This window comes from Balaenoptera musculus, chromosome 1, assembly GCF_009873245.2.
Source record: "Balaenoptera musculus isolate JJ_BM4_2016_0621 chromosome 1, mBalMus1.pri.v3, whole genome shotgun sequence".
Taxonomy (NCBI): domain Eukaryota; kingdom Metazoa; phylum Chordata; class Mammalia; order Artiodactyla; family Balaenopteridae; genus Balaenoptera; species Balaenoptera musculus.
In genome coordinates this window covers 11955432-11974248 of record NC_045785.1, presented here as the reverse complement: position 1 = coordinate 11974248, position 18817 = coordinate 11955432, and the positions used below count along the sequence as shown (strand labels likewise).

Below are 18817 nucleotides of genomic sequence, written 5' to 3'. Positions count from 1 at the left end.
ACCCTGTCACCAGTGTTGTTTCTATTGCTGTGCATCCACTGCTCGTGCAGTCACCAAATGCACACATTTCACATCAGCAGATGGCCATGTCCTCCTGCAGTGTTTATCTGGAGGTGACTAATGGCTTGGAGATGCCCACTTCTTCCGACATTTAGGCTCATGGCCACAAGTCACAGTGCCTGGGTATAAGTTATTTAAAGGGCAGGGAGACAGAGACAAGGACAAAAGTAACCAACCATCTCAATTTAAAAGAAACTGATCAAACAAGAGTTTATGATAAAAACTTTATTGTCTTAAATATCAAATGTTTTACACATCACTTTTTCTTCAGAAAGTTCCTATTAAAAAAAAGAAAAATAAAATAAAGTGTTTTGATTACTTAGGGCTGACTTACATTTCATTATCTGACAAAAACTCAAACCCAAACGCACCTAGTTCACTCAGCTGCAGAGAGGTCCTATGTCTAGCCCCTAAACCAATGGCACAATGCAACCAACTGTGGGATTCCTGAGTTTGGTTCCCTTAAGTTCTCAGAGTTTTCCCAACTCTCAAAACCAAAGCGTTATGGGAGTAAAAGAGCTACTGATTGGCAAGCCTATTTTGCCAACCTGCCTAGTTGTTCTTGTAAGATGCAGTAGTCTCAAAGCTTAAAGAAAAATCAGGAAAGCAATAAAAGTACAATTGCAAGAACAAAGGGGAAAAGAGGGGTTTCTATTTGCTAAAATTTGCCAAATATGGCTACAAAACTGGTAAACAAACCTTACTTGAGTGCAAAGCCCATTAGCCCAACTTGCCATGGAAATAAAATTTTGAATAAAAATGGGCAAGTCAATGTTCATTGTAAGCGCATAGTAAAAAAAAGCAAATACATTGATCTGAGTATATCACCAGAACTATTTCGAAAGGATGATCAGGAGAATAGAGAATGGAAATATTATCATTCAGAGGGAAAGGTCTCAGATGGGAAGCATAAACTCAAAGCTGTGGGGCCTTCAGGGAAAGAAAAAGAAGTCTAATTAGCATCAGGTAATCTCAGACCAAAGGAATCTAGAAACAAACTGATGTGACTGCCTCTGATAGGAAATTACAGAGGTCTACCTTTCTTTAAGTCACTGATGCATCATTCAAAGTTGTATGTAAAACAAACTCATGGTAAACAAAATAATTTATTAGTCATGCATCTTCCCAGGAAAAAAATATACCAGCATGCCCCTTCCCCAAGTCAGCTAATGAAAACCTTCCTATGGTACGTATTCAAAGAAATATAATTCTGTAAAAATTATTCTAATTCTGTATTCCACACCCCCACCCCAAGTCTTCTGTAGTTTGCTTAACTTTTTTTAGGTAAAAGAAATATCCTCTAACTCCTATGCCCTTGCACCATTTTCTCTGTAGCTTTCATTCCCTAAGATTGTGCTCTGAAACTTATCTGCTATATCTTCTCACCTTTCACAGCCCCCAGAGGGTCTAGATTACCAATCACCAATACATAACAGATAAACCTGTGAGAGTTTTCTAACTGTAAACCTCAGAAGTCACTAGCAGTTAAGGTCCAGAAATTCTACCTGTATCCTTCAGGATTACTACATACGTGGTGATGTTTTAAATAATGGGTTAAAGAATGTCCTTTTGATGGAGCTGTCCTGTAAAAACATTTGGTAGAGCCTTGAATCTTCTTGTAAATAAATTTTGCCCACCATCCAGTCCCAGAACCACTGCTTGCTACATTTTCTGCTCTTGATTCCTATTTTCACATCTTGCACTCAGCTGCTTTAAAACAGCAAATCTTCCAGAATCCTCTGCTAAGTCCTGTTGGCCCAGATGGTTAGTATTCCAGAGCAGCCGTGCTCAGAGGGGGAGTGGGAAGGATGCCGCAGCACACTCCGTATTTCTACCCTGCATGGAAGGAGGTCCTGATGGAAGGAAAAGTTGACTGTCACTGGTGCATATTAGGTCATCTTCCATTTACTTGCACTTGCAGCACTTCTATCCTGCCCAATTCCCCCTCCACCAACAGTATACATTGATTTCTGAATCCTTGATCTCTTCAAGTGTTTCTACCAAATGTTAGAACATTTTTTGTTGGTTTCTCCGAGTCCATTTTTTTAAAAATATTTTTTTTTGGAGCAGTTTTAGGTTCACAGCATCTAATTCCATTTTGAGCCTGATTTTCCCAGTTTTCTCTGAATTTGAACCAAATCATCCTAGTATGACTTTTAAAATAAATGATGCTAATAGGCAAAAATAGATCTTGCACTTGAAGCTAAAATTTGTTTCATGTCTCTTTACTAGACTGAAAGCTTCACAAGAGCAGCTTCCAGTCTGTTTTAGTCACTCCTGTATCCCCAGTGCTCACCAGTACCTGGCACACAGGCACTTAATGTTTGAATGAATAATGAACTCTTATTCAAAGATTCAAACTGCATAGCCTTCAAGAGAGTAAACGTTTCCTGTGATATAAGATTTTCTTGAACTTTTGCTCTGCCTTCACCACAATACTGACAGTGCAACAAAGAACATAATAAACACTTAGAAACCATTTTTTGGGGTATACCTGATACAAAAAAGCCATGTCATAATCCTTCTACCTGGGGAAATCTAATGATTTGGTGCAGGACAATTCTCAACCAACAATGAACGTGAGCCTGAGGACCACTCCATGCATGCCGATCTCCAGGAGAGCCGTTTTCAGACTTCCCCGCTGCCCCCCCTCCTTCCACTTTTATTCCCCACCCAAATTTCATGCCTCTGCTATTTGGAGAAACTAAGGCACAAGAGAAAATCAAGCATATCAAAGGTTCCTCCCCTAAGTTCTTTGATTTACTCAGTGAACTCCTAGTAACATCTACCGAGGGACCACAAAGGTAGAGAATTTGAGCCATGATTTTACATCTCTGGTTCTCAAGGACATGCTTTGCATTTACTTTGTTGTTAACAGGAATTGGCGTTTTTAAATCTTTCAAAAAGAAAGCTATTTTTATTTCACAGAACTAAGTTAACATTCATCTTCTCGGAAGGGAACTCTTGAGAACCCTGTCTCTTTCTAGTTCAGCCGCGGACTACACTAAGTCACCAAATTCAAAGGAGATATTTGGCTTTTTGGTATCTGTGCTAGAGAATGCATAATCCAGTTAGCTTCTCTTATGATATGTTACCACTGATAACAAGTTTGAAATACGCAGCAGTTCAATTATCCTGCTTATACTCTCTGCAGGTGGCAAAGAGATAGGAAAAGGAAATCAGAATGTACTGCAACTCTTCTGGCCAGTTACTTGCAAGGCTGTATTTTATATACATAAAAACCACCATAACTGAAGACTACATCTGTAGATATAAAAATTGTTTGCTTTTTAATCTATGTAAAATTAACTGTAGGATATCTGTCTATCACACATGTATATATACACATGAACTGATGGTTAAACCAACTAAATTTTTATGGCTTTTACTAGGGATAGTAAGCTGTGCTAAGGGAAAAACAGGCAGATTCCACCTTAGCTGGTTATCATAGAATCAGTGACACAAAGTCTCATATATCTTTCCATGTAACTCTCTTACTGGAGAAATGCTCTGGGAAAAAAATACAAGGTGTGTGTCTCCCTTCAGTATATATGGAGACAAGGAGCTCTGGAAAGTTCTGTAGGCTGCAAGGCAGAACAGTTTTCATACACACTCACCATCTATGTAGTTCCCATTGCAACTGGTAATCTTTATATGTTAATGGCTAAAGCCCAAACTGTGGGATGAAGGCTATTGGCTGATGTCTGGATGCCTAAAGAGGTACGAGTGGAAGTAATTCTTACCAGCTGCCAACGGCAAAATCTATAGCCTAGGTATAGCTGTCTGGTTACCAAGCACATTCTTATACACAGGAACCAACCAAAGGGAAACTGCAGAAGTCATATAGGTAAATCTTCTCCTCTCTTTGGTGAATAAACAGATACCACCCTTGGAGGTACCTGCTGACCACAAGGCTGTCCATTACCGGTTATGGCAAAGGAGCTATCCGGTAAAGCAGCCCATTACTGGTTACGGCTGGCCATTATCAGTTCTGTTGGCAACCAGAGGAGTTCACAATGATTTTATCTTATTCTTGGAGAAGTTAATCTCTAATTTCTGCACTCTGAATAAAAATTGAAAACGAAGGTTCACTAGTGTCATGTTCCTGAATTCCATTTGTGTTTTACAACTGCTAAATTTAAAAATGATTCAAAATCTTGACAATGTCAACAACTTGACTTTCATACAAACGATGGACAGGAAGATTTAAAAAATCAAAAGCAATTATAAGTTGAAAGATAAATGATGAAAAAGGACAAGGATATTTGGCAAGTGGGTTAAGCTCAAAGTATTCCTAATAAGAATACATGTACAACGATAGGCCTATCCAATTTTCTCCTAGAAATAAATATACATATACATACAATAAAAGCTATCGTAACGAAACCTTTTCCAGATTGATATTCTATATCCCACCTGGGACTGACTCCCAAATCTCCACATTGTGAAAATTCAGTGGCCAAGCCTCTGAACAGTAGCCAGAGGAACTGCTAGTACAGAAAACTCTGAGGCCCATCTTCACACAAGAAGGCCTTTTTGGAGGAGTCTACTGTCATAGACTCACCCCACTTTGTAACCCTACACTCATCCCACTTTGTGACCCTAAAGATTTATAAGCTTAGAATAAATTCCCAAGCATACCCATAACGCAAATCAGGGGCCCATTGCATTGCTACTAAATTTTGCTTCAATCATAGCACCACTACTTAATTACAGTCACAGCTCTAAGAGTCAGTTGACAGAAATCCTATCAGCAGGTTCCTAGTGCATCTTACATCTTTGGTGTAGGGCAGGCAAAAGGATCTACAGCACATGATTGTCTAAAAGAACACTTTAAAGACAATCTGGCTAACTTGTTCTGAGCGCCCTTCTGAACACAGTAAACTACAACTCTTTCTGTCAACCATTCCCTAACTTCAGAGGGTCATGAGGAATCTATGCAACTTTCCGTCATATCACTCAGGCTCCTAACACACATACAAACCTCACAGCTAAAAGAAAGAACATGGAATAGGGTAAAAGAAATGTCTAAGTGCCCCCAAATCAAAAATTTTAGAACTCCTGAGATATGAGCCTCCATTTTGATTGTGCTCAATGACGTGAATTTTGACAGAAAGAATAAGCTTTTAAAGAGAGTAAGACTTTAGACAAAAATCACTTAAAGTTAAAAGTTCACAAATCACCCTTTTGAAGCTTCTGTTTCAAACACATTGCAAATTATAACCTGGAATAGGGAATTATCATTCTCAAAATTCTCTTCAATAAAACCAAGATTTCAGATTCCTGCTAGGTACATAAGAGGGTTTATTTTCCACGAAAAAAAGTATCTAAAATCTACCCAGTAGAATTATTGCACAGTGGGGCCCACAGGACAATGATTTCCAAGGGCTAGTCCTCATATAAAAAAAGGCCACAATAAATACATCTATATACTATATGCCCCACTCTAACTTGACATGTGTAAACACAAATATGACGAACCTTGCTTAAAAAAAGAAGCTCCTGAGGAAAGAAAGGGATGGAAAACTCTACCAAGGCCACTTGAGTCAGAAACTCCAATTACTATTTCCACTGCCATGAAAGACACTCACCAAATACACTGACCATTCCAAGCACCAAGATAAACCAGTGACAGGGTTATTTATCACACTTGAATATTTCACTCAGATCACAGCTCAAACTAAGCTTTAGAAGAACTTCCTACAAGAAGATGAGCTTGGAAAGGAAATAAACTGCTGGCAATCAACCCACTAGCCGAACATAAGTTCATCATTAGTCATTAAGGGTTGAGTTGTGATCAGTGAGACGCTACCAAACCCAGTCACTAGTTAATTCCAGTGTTTAGGCCATTATTTTTCACTCACAGTTCTTGAAACATCACCATGACATTTGCAAATGGAATTACAGTTTTTTCTCTCTTTTTTTAAATCTGGGTAGCACCATGGTTCGCTCTAATGTTAATTCCCTCACAGTATCCCACCCAAGATATCTGGCAATCCACGCAGCAGCCTGTGATGTACAAAGCAGCCCAAGTTTTAAACCCTCCCAACTCATCCCATTAAAATGTCAAATCCTAACCACACGAATAAAAACATACCACTCTAGGAGATATTCTTCAATTTCCCGTTACAACTGATGAATCACAATACATAAAGCACTAAGTATGATTCCAAACACCAAACCATGTAATCAAGTTTGTAAACCAAAAATTGAGTCAACAAGCCATACCTTGCCTACAGCACAGAAACAGCCAAATTATGAAGTTGATCTGTTTTTAGCTGCATGGGTGGTGGGATTTCTCACGGCTTCTGCTTTTTAAAGCATTCACTCTCATTCTAAAATGGTATGCTATACACAAAACCACCAATTTTATTCCAGAATACATCATCTTAATGTTAATAAAAAGCTTCTGTATGCACATACTGCCAATACATTTAAAAAGGCCCAAATTTTAACAAATAGACAAATTCATCAGACAAGAGATCATAAATTACTTTGGCCGAAAAAAATCTTTAAAAAAAATCTGGCTCAACATTCTGCTTGCAGGTTTCTACATATACGTGTATGTGGTGAGTGTGTATGTGTAGATATATAGCTTTTTTTTAAGGGAATGGAGTACGGTCTAGCCCACTTTTCCATGGTTATGTAGGAACTACAATGTTCTTTGCTAGCAAAACAAGAAGTGCAAGGTCTGCATTTCCACCAACTCGATGCAAAGCCCCAAGAGCTTCCTGCAAAGTAAAGCCGGCACGGAGAATCCGGTTAATGTCCGCAGCAGGAAAAATTAATGGTGCAAGAAAGGAGGGACTTGATGATGGATGGCTGGTAGGTGGTACAAATTCTAGAAGTGGCCCTGCAGCTTCAGAACAGACATTTTCTCTAGTCTCAGGCCTGTCTGTCACTGGATTCTGTGTGCCCTGACCCAAATCTTTAACCAATATGAAACTGGATGACAAGGACTCAGTTTGCTCAGAAGTCTGACTGAGTGCATCCTCCTCACCTGCTAAAAGTCCGGGTGAAATTTCTACACCAAAGGTGCAATGTAGTTGGTTGGACGTTTCAGCTGAGGCTTCAGTGACAGAACTGCTCTCATTTATTGACTCCTTAGGCTTGGGGACACCTTCCTTATCAGTTAATACGCCATCACCTCGACCCCTGAAGTTAATATTTTCTACATCTTCTACTCCAGCGTCAGTTGAACTGTATGTTAATTCTTCTGTCTTCACTGTTACAGATACGGCCTGATGAAAGGAGACCTGTGAACAGTGTTCACTCTGGGTAGCTGTAAGATGCTCATTTTGGGTCCATCTCTCAGAAAGGTCCTTAATACCTGTTTGGCTCTCAGTTACTGTCTCTGATTGACAGATAACTTCTTCCGATGTGTTTTCTGAAGCTGGTTTACTACTAATGACCAAAAGTTCATGAAGTTCCTTCAAGGCTGCCGTTACAGATGAGCAAGATTCCTCTGTGGACTCTACAGATGGCTGACAACTGCCACAGAGACTTATTAAAGAGGAGGGGCAATTCCCGTATTCTTTACTTGTTCCAGACATTTCAACATTACTTTCTGGAAGCTGTAAATCCTGAGTGGAAATGGAATTACTCAAAATTTCAGAGGAAGGGTTACATTTTGATGTTTCTACTTCCATCAGGGGATTATCTAAGGTGAGATCAGATGCACCGATGTTCCTGACACTGGTATTCTGACCACCTGCTGAATTAAGCACAGCAGCTAGGGACTCTTCAACTATATCTACTTCCATAAGTGTTTCTGAACTTGAGCAGCCAAAGCATCCTGAAGGTAGAATATTTTTCTCTGTACCCGAAAGGTCCACAGTCTGCTGTAGCCTGTCTCCTTTCATTGTAGCTTCCGAACCAATACTTCTTTGTTGATCCTGTTGCCTTTCTCCAAGAAGTTCAAGGTCCCCTGTGTTACAGAGATGTTCTTGGTCATGTAGAGCATTCTGTTGTATAACCTCATGCTGTTCATTCCTTGGTTCTTCATGCTGCTGAAGGCCACTCGCTTGACTCAGGTCCTGATATTCTGGATGCCAACCCTTTTCATCTTTTAGCCTCTGTGGTTCTTGCATCCTAGTGACAGATAAACTAACTTCCTGTCTTGTGTGGAGATGAGATGTGAGGCCCTGGGTGCTTCTTTCAGCAGATTTCTCTACATTATCTGCAACAATGGCTTCTTCGAGTGAATTCTGCAAAGGCATAGCTGGACTCTGGTCTGCTGGAGCACTGTCTGCTGAAGAAGCACAATCAGAAAGATCCTGCAGAGGAAGATGTTCTTTCTTTTCAGAGGTTACCTGGAATTCAGCTGAAGCCTTCAAAGCCTTCAGAGCTTTAGGTTCAGTGCTGTCTGGGTCGCTGGGCTCAATAGGGCAGACGGAAGCAGAGACAGAGTGAGCAAGACTTGAAGGATTACCGATCTCAGGACTCTGTCCTGAAGGATGGGCTTGATGGTTAAATCCATCTGAAGTTGGTAATGATGACATTCCCAGTGAGGTAGTTTCTTTACCGCTTTTCTCTATATAGAACAACAGTGAAAGGAAAAAAGATTAATTAGCAGGTTACAAAGGCCACTAAATTATCAGAGAACACAAATCTAAACAGGACACAACAAAATCAGGTCCTTAAACTTGGGTTTGTCTTATATTTATAGACTTTATACAAGAACCATTCTCATCATGGTGGACAATTTAACATCATAGCATCAGGATAAGAGGTAGGCATGTTCTTAACAAAATATGTGTACTGTAATTCAATATTTTTATTTAAGTACCACATAAGGGCTGAGTTAGTGCTCAAGACTGAAGGACATTTATGTATCTTTATTCTCAGTGGGTTCAGAACTCTAGAATAGTTTCTCCAAGTGTGTTCTCTCTATCACTTGCCCTAAAGTCACCTGGGATGTTTCCTAAGCATGCAGATTCTGGATACCATCCTTGGGATAAAACCCAGGAATTTGTATTTTCAGTAAGTTCCTCAGGTGATTCTTAAAAGCACAATACAATCTTGAGGATTTCAGTACTAGAATGATTCTCGTGCCAACTCACTTTCAGAGTGTCAAATGTGAACACTGCGAAGTCTAAACCAGGTATATCTGGGACAGAGCAGGAATTATAAAGAGAAATAAGAGTGTGATACTACTCAGGGACCTTCAGAAGACAGAGGAGCAAACATTCTATTTATTTCTATCCAAACATTCCAAAAACTATGTGAGCTTGACTCAGAACAAAAAAAGCGCTAAAGATCAAACAGATTAAATCCCAATTATTATCTTACCAAATAATGCAATTTTAAAAAGGATTATCAGTTACTTTATCACATTAACAACTAAGTAAGAATATTTAAGTACTTTAAGGGCAGGGAAATGTGGGCAGGGGAGGGCAGTGGAGGGATATAGTTCATAAATTTTCCAATAAGCAATAACAATTTAGATCCACTGCAACTTACTGACCACTCATAAAAAATGGAAGGATTAAATACCACACCTCAATGTAAACATCATGATGTCTTTAAACATCAGTTCCAACTCTCCTTTTGCCACTAATCCAATTAAAAATTGCCCTCTATGCAATTATTACAAGATCTTTAATTAAAAGTCAAAGGCTGGTAACAAAAATGACATCACAATACAAACTATTAGGACAGATGCAATTCAAATGCTTCATGTTGACTGTACCTTAAGAAGTCATGAAGCAATGCAGTTATGATTCAAAAGGCTCTAAATCATTCTAATCCAACATAGGTTAACAGCTTGAAAGATAAAGCACTATGTCAGGAAGTTACTGACTTCTTGTGAAATAATCTTATAGTTTAGGGATAAACAGGAAAACAGCGTGTATCTCAGTGCAAACTATACTCATTAGAGTCTAGAAACACAGTTATTAGTCTTATTTATCAATCTCTAAGGCTGACTCTGAAAGAGGTTCAATTTTGAGTTAATGGGAACACAAAGATGCACTGTAGTGAAATATCCATGTTATTAGCAGCACAGAGGTGGGCAAAGGTAATGGCCTTCTGGCAACGGTACGTCAGTTATAACAGCTGGGGGAGGTGAAGGTGAACATGACCTCAATGTACTCCGTACTCACTATGAAAGCGGCATATAGTCCTCCTGTAGCTGAGATGGTCAGTTTCACTGGCCTAAGTCCTAAATGTAGGGGAGGACTGGGTCAGTACTATAGGACAGGAGAAGAGGATGAGGACAACGGACATTAATAATTAAAGATGGCTGCCTTTAACCCATCCTTACAAGGAAAATGAAAGAAAGAAGCAATTAAATGCTATATATCTAATTACAACCAGCCTGCAAACCCCTATAAAGTCCTAGGTTGATCGTCTAAAAAGACCACTTTTCCTTCTTTTAATAGGTCAGTGCACTCAGGCTGACGCTTATCATATCTGCACTACAGGGATATGGAAGCAGAGAGCCTCCTGTGGAAAACTGTCAGGGTAGGGAGAGAGGGAAAAGCAAAGTTTCAGCTCTTGTTGGAAGGTTAAACTTCAGTCCTGCCTATGTTATTGACTCTGTGACCCTGGCCAAGTCACCTGGCCTGTTTCCATTTCTTCTTCAACAGAATGAAAATTTCAGCCCCTCTATAATGCTGGTAGTTGTGTGCAGTAATGTGAAAAATACACTTTCAGTTTTTCAGAAGAAAGGGACTTATAAAATCCCTAATAACACAGTCATCTCCAACAACAAAGTGCTGTGATGCTAATATTCTTGATTTGATATTCACAATGGTCATTTGTTATCGCTGGGATTTTTTTCCCCCTCGAACTGTTCTAATGACTGATAAAATTTTAAATAGGAAACCATGCTTAGATATGTATGTATGCCAACATACAAATACACATACAGGCTAGTTGTAACCAGATTAAACAAGGTGAAATGGTGAATGACAGAAGCTAAATTCTAGAACTGCTGCGGATACGAAGTCTTTCAGACCACAGACGATGACTGGGTGGAAGGCTTAACGTGGTGTCTATAAATACCTGGTCTGGGGCCCACTCCAGCTGCAGTACACACACACTACATGCATCATGGCTTCTGACGCTCTGTTTGAATTAGGAAACAGACAAGCAAACTCGGGTTAACAATGCAAACCACACAGCATGCAGGGTTATAGTCTCCATTCCTTTGCCATCTTTAAGATCAGGAACTGGCAGAGTCAAAGTGGGGGAATGTTCCTGTAGTTTGGACATCAAAAAGATATGCTGGTTGCTTTAATTCTCTCACAATACATAAAGCAATGTGTCAATTTCAACAGATTTTCAACAGAACTTGGAAAGAAATTAATTTTACACACCTACACAGAGAATTCATGGGCAAACATGTGAAATAGGTGAAAAAAAGTAGATCCATAGACGGAATTACATGATATGGAAATCCTATGGAGTAAAGGTGAGCGAACACATATTATAGAAACTTTCAAAATTTCTTTTTCAGTTGAGATTTATTTTTAGAAGAAGAACAAACCTAACCTGATTACTTATCCTGGCTTACCTTGTCTATTTTTTAAAATACTCTGAATTATTACTTTTCTGAATTATTTTTTGATCAATAGAAAAGATAAAGATATTCTGCTATAGAATATCCACCAAAGAGACAGTTTTTAGCAAAAATATGTTCACCTACTATGTCTAGAGGTAGGTGATTTTGATAATAGTGGGAAGATGATGTTCCAAACAAATAGAATCTGATGTTGAAGAATTATCTCACTATTTAAACATTACAAAAATTAGTGCGAGCCATATATTGTCAGTAACAAAAGGTCACATGGGTAAAGAGCCACTTCCTTTTAATCCTTTAAAACTGGTACGCCCCCTTCACTATGGCTGAAAACATCTGTGGTTTCTATTTTAATCTCTTCAACTTTTTATTAAAAGAAAGTAATTACTCAAAGAGGGTAACTGTTAGTAGGTTATAAAGCACTGCTACTGTCAGCTAGTGTTTCTCCAGTAAAAGCACCAAAACTGTGGGGGGAACAATAGAGGTTTCACAAAATGATAACATGTCCTCATTTTATTAATGTGTAGTATTATGACTAAGCTGACAAGTTACTAAACAAAACAAAAAGTAAAACCTTCTAAGTAGATATATCAAACTCATTCAAGCTTGCCTTGCGGGTAAGGTTAAAACTATTAATTTATTAGGCTTTCTCTGTCTGGTTGTTCAAAATTCTCCCCTTCCTACCAAACACTTAAATCACAACCCAAACTGTACTTGATATGTAAAACTGAGCCAAAAGGTGGTGGTGGAGCAGATTCTGAACAAAGCCAGCTTGGAAACTCCATCTGATACTCACGCTCATTCTAAAAAGTCTCAAGGCTAGACCACTGGATGTTCTCTGGTGATGCACACTGGCAAAATCTGGCTGCTTACTGTTGAAGCTCTTACCTTTTTTGTCCTTAGGAGAAAGCTATTCCCTGAACTTGTAGCTCTAATACATTTTACTATATCAGCAAATGCAATGTGTGATATTAGTCACTAATGAAGAATTACAGCTCAAGACTTTAAAATAACTCAAACTTAAAAGTTAATTCTCTTTAGCTTCTAGAAAATATATTCCAGAGTCACTGTTCTGTAAGAGATGGGGAAAATTTATCCACAGAAGTGGGATTTCGGCATAACTGTGTCCCTCCATTTTACCCAGAAAACTTGGTTTGATCTTTAGAATTAAAGAAGCTACAACAACTGAGACTTAGGAAAAAAAAGTATTAGGTAGCTTCATTTTGGTGGCAGCACTTTCAGTAGGTATTAAAAAGCTTAGTGCTGCTAAGTCACAGACACAATGTCATCCTCCAAAATAAATGGGCCTAAGAAAAGAACAAGAAAATTTCCAGGAAATGTTGAACTCAAAAGGAAGTTTCTGCTTACTGTTATAATTTTCTTCAAGAAAAAAAAACACAAGATTCTTTAGGAATCCTACCAAAATGTGCCTAAGCAAAGAACTCCCCACTCTATCTTGGACACAGCAATGGATTGCTATTTCTGGATCTACTGAAACACGGGAGTTTTTCTGTACTGTATTTAGAGATGGGAGGAGGCAGTAAGAAGGCAAGGAACATACCTACAACAGGACGATGAGACTGATTACGACTGGAAAGGTCCCTATTCCCCTCTGAAGCTCCAACTTCCCTGGCTCACCCACCAATAAGGAGTATTATTTAAGAGCTTCGCCACTCCAAATACCTGCATCCTCTACAGATTTTTGAAGGGCTTCTGCTAATTCTTGGTCTGCAATCTCCTCTGGCCGTACTTCCTCTCGCCCGGCCCCATATGCCAACCGGGCACACTCTGGTAACTCCCCCTCAGGAAGGAAGGTGGTCTTTGAGCCTGTGGTGCCGATCACGAGTACATTTTTCTTGAGGTCAATGGAACACTTAGAAAAAGAAACCAAACACTGATGACAGCAGATAGAACACGATGCAGGAAAATTATGATCTTGAATTTAAAACTCCATTCAAAAAGAGCAACACTGACAGAGATGGCTCAAAAAACCACTTTTATCTAAAAGTATTTAAACTTTAAGCTATGTGACATTGTTAATTTAGAATCTATATCTATATATATATATTTAAAATTTTAATTTAATTTATTTATTTGTTTTTGGCTGCTTTGGGTCTTCGTTGCTGTGCACTGACTTTCTCTAGTTGTGGCAAGCAGGGGCTACTCTTCGTTGCGGTGCATGGGCTTCTTTCTCATTGCAGTGGCTTCTCTTGTTGCGGAGCACGGGCTCCAGTAGTTGTGGCACGTGGGCTCAGTAGTTGTGGCGCGAGGGCTCTAGAGCGCAGGCTCAGTAGCTGTGGCGCACAGGCTTAGTTACTCCGCGGCATGTGGGATCTTCCCGGACCAGGGCTCGAACCTGTGTCCCCTGAATTGGCAGGTGGATTCTTAACCACTGTGCCACCAGGGAAGCCCTAGAATCTTTTTTTTTTTTTTTTTAAATAAATTTATTTACTTATTTTTGGCCGCATTGGGTCTTCGTTGCTGTGCGCGTCTTTCTCTAGTTGTGGCGAGTGGAGGCTACTGTTCATTGCGGTGCATGGGCTTCTCATTGCGGTGGCTTCTCTTGTTGCGGAGCTCAGGCTCTAGCCTCGTGAGCTTCAGTAGTTGTGGCACATGGGTTCAGTAGTTGTGGTGCACGGGCTCAGTAGTTGTGGCGCACGGGCTTAGCTGCTACACAGCATGTGGGATCTTCCCGGACCAGGGCTCGAACCCAGGTCACCTGCATTGGCAGGTGGATTCTTAACCACTGTGCCACTAGGGAAGCCCCCTAGAATCTTTTTTAATATTTAAATTGTATAGCAGAATGATCTTTATGGGATACAGTTTACACTTCTTTGTCAAACACATTAATTGTTCATGTCTGAATTCAAATGCAATACATATTCATTGTACAAAATTTGGAAAACTGCATGCCATAATCAGCAGCCACACCTTTTAGAAACATATCAGTGACTTTTTAAAAACTAAAACTGAGACATACCATTTATATAGGTCTACATTTTTGCTTTTTGCTTAGTGTATAAAGTACAGCTTATATTTAAAGTCTATGCCAATGGTCTCAAAAGTGATATATGGACAAGACGAGCTCTACAAAAGTATTCTGTATTTCATACTTATGCTATCCTCTTTTTCAGTATATTTTTATAATTACTTAATATAGGACAGTTACACACATATATTTTGAATCCGTAAAGCTGGAGACTGCTAGTCTATACCATGACTTAAAAATAGCGATAAATAAATAAATAAATAGGGAGAGATTAGCAACAAGTTAATAAATCAGGTTTTATTTATATGTGCATTCGCTCATTCCTTCTACTTAAAACTATGCACCTGGATTTGAATATCAATGCAATATATTTCAATGGGAATTTAACATTAAACATTTAAAAAAGAGTATTAGTGTGCTTGCTTAGGCAGCACATTACTAAAACTGAAACGATGCAGAGATTAGCATGGCCCCTGCGCAAGGATGACACGCAAATTCGTGAAGTGTTCCATATTTTTATATTACTCAGCCATAAAAAAGAACGAAATACTGCCATTTTCAGTGATGTGGATGGACCTAGGGATTGTCATACTGAGTGAAGTAAGTCAGACAGAGAAAAACAAATATATGATATTGCGTATATGTGGAATCTAAAAAAAATGGTACATATGAACCTATTTACAAAACAGAAACTGAGTCACAGATGTAGAAAACAAACTCATGGTTTCCAAGGGGAAAAGGGTGGGAGGGATAAATTGGGAGATTGGGATTGACATATACACACTACTATATATATATCGATAAGATAGATAACTAGTAAGAACCTACTGTATAGCACAGGGAATTCTATTCAATACTCTGTAGTGACCTATATGGGAAGAGAATCTAAAAAAGAGTAGACAGCTGAAACTAACACAACATTGTAAATCAACTATACTCCAATTTAAAAAAAAGAAAAAAAAGAATATTAGTGACATAAAAATGTTGACTAGATATGAAACCTTGTTGGGAAAATTTTTACTACCCAAGAGCACAATAATTGCTTCTTCAATGAGTGAAGTTTAATCTTTAAACAAATTATTAGCCTTCAGAATGGAAATATAAAAATCACTGCAAATGAAAATATTTATAAATCATTCTCCCTGTACTAAATAAACATTTCCATTCCCAACATCTTATGTACACCTTTTTCCTTAATCTCGAAGCTCTTCTCCCCAAGTATTGTTTGACCAGCTACTAAGGATTTACTAAACTTAGGCTCGCAGTAAAATCATCATTGTGTATTATGTACATCTCCCTACAAACCCATCAAAAAATTACTTGAGGCACTTCCCTGGTGGTCCAGTGGTTAAGACTCTGCACTCCCAATGCAGGGGGCCTGGGTTCAATCCCTGATCTGGGAACCAGATCCCGCATGCCGCAACTAAGAGCCCGCATGCCACAATCAAAAGATCCCGCACTTGGCAGCGAAGATCTCACATGCCACAACTAAGACCCAGAGCAGCCAAATAAATAAATATTTTTTTAAAATTGTTTTTAAAAAATTACTTGAGTTCTAATCAGAAACTAAAAATTACACAAGGGAACCAAATTGTCCATTATAGTCTCAAAACAGATGGCAAGATTCAACAGATTCAGAACGATTTCACAAAAAGGTTCTATTTCTACTGATACAGAATTTCAAACCTTGTATGACAACATCACCAATTAAGGACCTTTCCAGGTTTGAAGTCATGCTTCTTAGTTTTGCAGTATATACAGCCATGATGGAATAACCATTTAACACACAAAAAGCCAACGCAAAAAGAAAGTGAAGCTCTTAATTACCTGATGCCGTTTCAGCATGTCCAGTCCCAAAAGCATGTCCATGGGCTGTTCCTCAAGTATAGAGAAGGAACACGCCAGGAAATCTCCTTCAATTTGAACCTGAGCTAAAGCACACGAAGAAAGGAAGAGGTTACTGATTTTTCCAGGGAAGGTCTGGAAATGTATCTATCATTCTGTGTCTTTCTTCCTGCAATCAGTCAAAGTCAAGCCAAAGCATGCAAACAAGTGAGTTAAGTATGAAAATCCAATAAGACCAATAATCAGGTTAAAAGCCAATGAAGGCACCAGCTCATAAAGTGGATTGGGTAGAACTACTGCCCACAAGACCTGGCTTGATATATGATACATGCTCAGCTGGTGAGGAAAGCTGGCATTAAGAATTTAAAAAAAAAAAAAGAAAAAAAAAAGACCAAGACCAATTCCTCCAATATTAACCACCTGCTTCCTGTACACTTACAAAAGGCTTTCTAAAAGGAAAATAAAATCAGTACACTTTAAACCTTTTAAATTAAGCTCCAAGAAGTAAACTGTTTATTACTGCCTGTTATAACCAAGTTTCTTTGCTTGAAGTCTCCTGCCTTGCCGCTTTCCTCAATTACTCCTCTTATTTCATATGTAAGATGTTTTTTTAAAAAAAGACTTTGTCATTAATTATGTCTTATGAGCAGAAAAGTATATGAAATATATATATATATACTGTATATATATAGTATAAAGCATAATAAAACAAATACCCATGCATCTATTTCCCAGGTTAAGAAACAGAAAACTAAGAAGTTTCCTGTATGTCCTACTGATCATAGCTTATTCTTTGCCTCCTCCAACCCTCCCAACTATCTTGGTTTTTATGTTAATCATTCCCATCTTTTCTTAGAGTTCTTACCATTTTTCTCTGATTTCTAAGCAACATTTTGGTTAGTTTTGTGGTTTTGAACTATGACTTGCTTCTTTTACCCAAAAGATATTTTGAGATATTTTATTCCTGTGGGTGCATGTGACTATATTTCTTTCATTTATACCACCCCTAAGAGTAAGTACTATAATGTCTAAGACACCACCACTGATTTGTTTATCCATTCTGCTGCTATGGGACTTTTGGGTTGCTTCCAGTTTCTGCCGTTGTAAGCAATGCTAACGTGAGCATTCTTGCACTTGTCTCCTGGTGTGCCGTGAGTTTCTCTAAGGTATACTCTAAAAACATACAGGGTTCTAGGGGATATTAGCTCAGCTCTACTTGATGCTGAATTATTTTCCAAAATGTTTCCAGGGGTTTTTTTTTTTTTTTTCCCCAGGGGTTTTTGGAAAGTTCCCATTGTTCCACATTCTCCCAACACTCAATATTATTAGATTTAAAATCTGGCAAGTAATTCTCTATTTCCCTGATTAATGAGATAAAGCAATTTTTCACACACTTATTAACCATTTGAGTTTCCTCTTAAAGTGCTTGTTCAAATGTTTCTGCAATTTTTTATATACCAGTTTTGCTTACTGAGTTGGAGGATACACAAACACACAGAATACATATATATTCTAAATATGAATCCTTTATTAGTTATACATGTTACTAAGTTCTTTCTTAGTTTGTGTTTGTTCACTTTCTTTCAGATGTGTTTGATGAAAAGTTCTTAATCTTAATCAGCTGTATTTATCAAATAATTTCCTTCGTATCTTTTAAAGAACCCCTTCCCTACACAAGACATTCTCCTATATTTTCTTCTAAAAGCTCTGACTTTGCCTTGCACATCCAGGCCTTTAATCAACCTTGAATTGACTTTTGTGTGTGATGTGAGACAGGGTCCAATTTCCAATTTATTTTTTCCACATGGATACCCAATTGTCCTAGCACATTTCCTGAAACTTTCCCACTGCTCCGTAAGATTTCCCCTCTCATTTATCAAGGTTCATGTTAAGCATGGGTCTGCTTCTGTTCTAGTCCTTTGGTCTTGATATTATCTAGAAGGGGAAGTTATTCCAGAGTATCTTGACTACTCCTGCCATAAAGGGCCTACATAAAATTTAAAATTAACACATCAAGTCTCACAAACAAAACAAAACAAAACAATTTATTGGGGTTTTAAATGTATTACAACGACTCTGTTGACGAATGTGGGAGAACTACCACCTCCAACATACTGAAACTTCCTATCCATGGTGTAGCTCTCCTTTACTTAGACTACCCTTATTGTTATAAGGTTTTCTTGATACCTATCATAGCCAAAGTTGCAAAATGGTACAACTTGTGCAACCAAAAGAAGGACACAAGGGATTGGTATTTTTTGTCTCCTATTATCTTCTCACTAAAAACCATGAGAAATCTAAGAACTCAGACTCTGAAGCAACTGGTTTGTGGTATTCTTACCCAATTTCAGTCCTACTGTGTGTAAGAAAGTACATAAGAGGTAAGGTATTTAAACTAT

General features: G+C 38.4%; 1 protein-coding gene and 1 non-coding gene across 10 annotated transcripts in view; one reads left to right on the top strand and one right to left on the bottom strand.

Moving 5' to 3' along the window:
* Window positions 1-270: 270 nt before the first annotated feature.
* Window positions 271-18817, bottom strand: part of DDI2 (DNA damage inducible 1 homolog 2) — a 43008-nt gene continuing 24461 nt past the window's right edge. For 2 of the 9 annotated variants that reach the window (XM_036833095.1, XM_036833103.1), the window contains 3 exons: window positions 16401-16504; window positions 13268-13457; window positions 271-8593 (listed from right to left, as the gene is read on the bottom strand). In XM_036833095.1, the coding sequence (XP_036688990.1) occupies window positions 6702-8593; window positions 13268-13457; window positions 16401-16504 (2186 nt within the window). In that variant the 3' untranslated portion in view covers window positions 271-6701. Of the gene's footprint in view, window positions 8594-11067; window positions 11131-13267; window positions 13458-16400; window positions 16505-18817 lie in introns of those variants that run through there. The other 7 variants (XM_036833111.1, XM_036833156.1, XM_036833147.1 and 4 more) reach the window with 7 other exon arrangements.
* Window positions 14990-15091, top strand: LOC118887044. Its single transcript, XR_005017868.1, has one exon. It is a non-coding gene; the product is annotated as a U6 spliceosomal RNA (small nuclear RNA).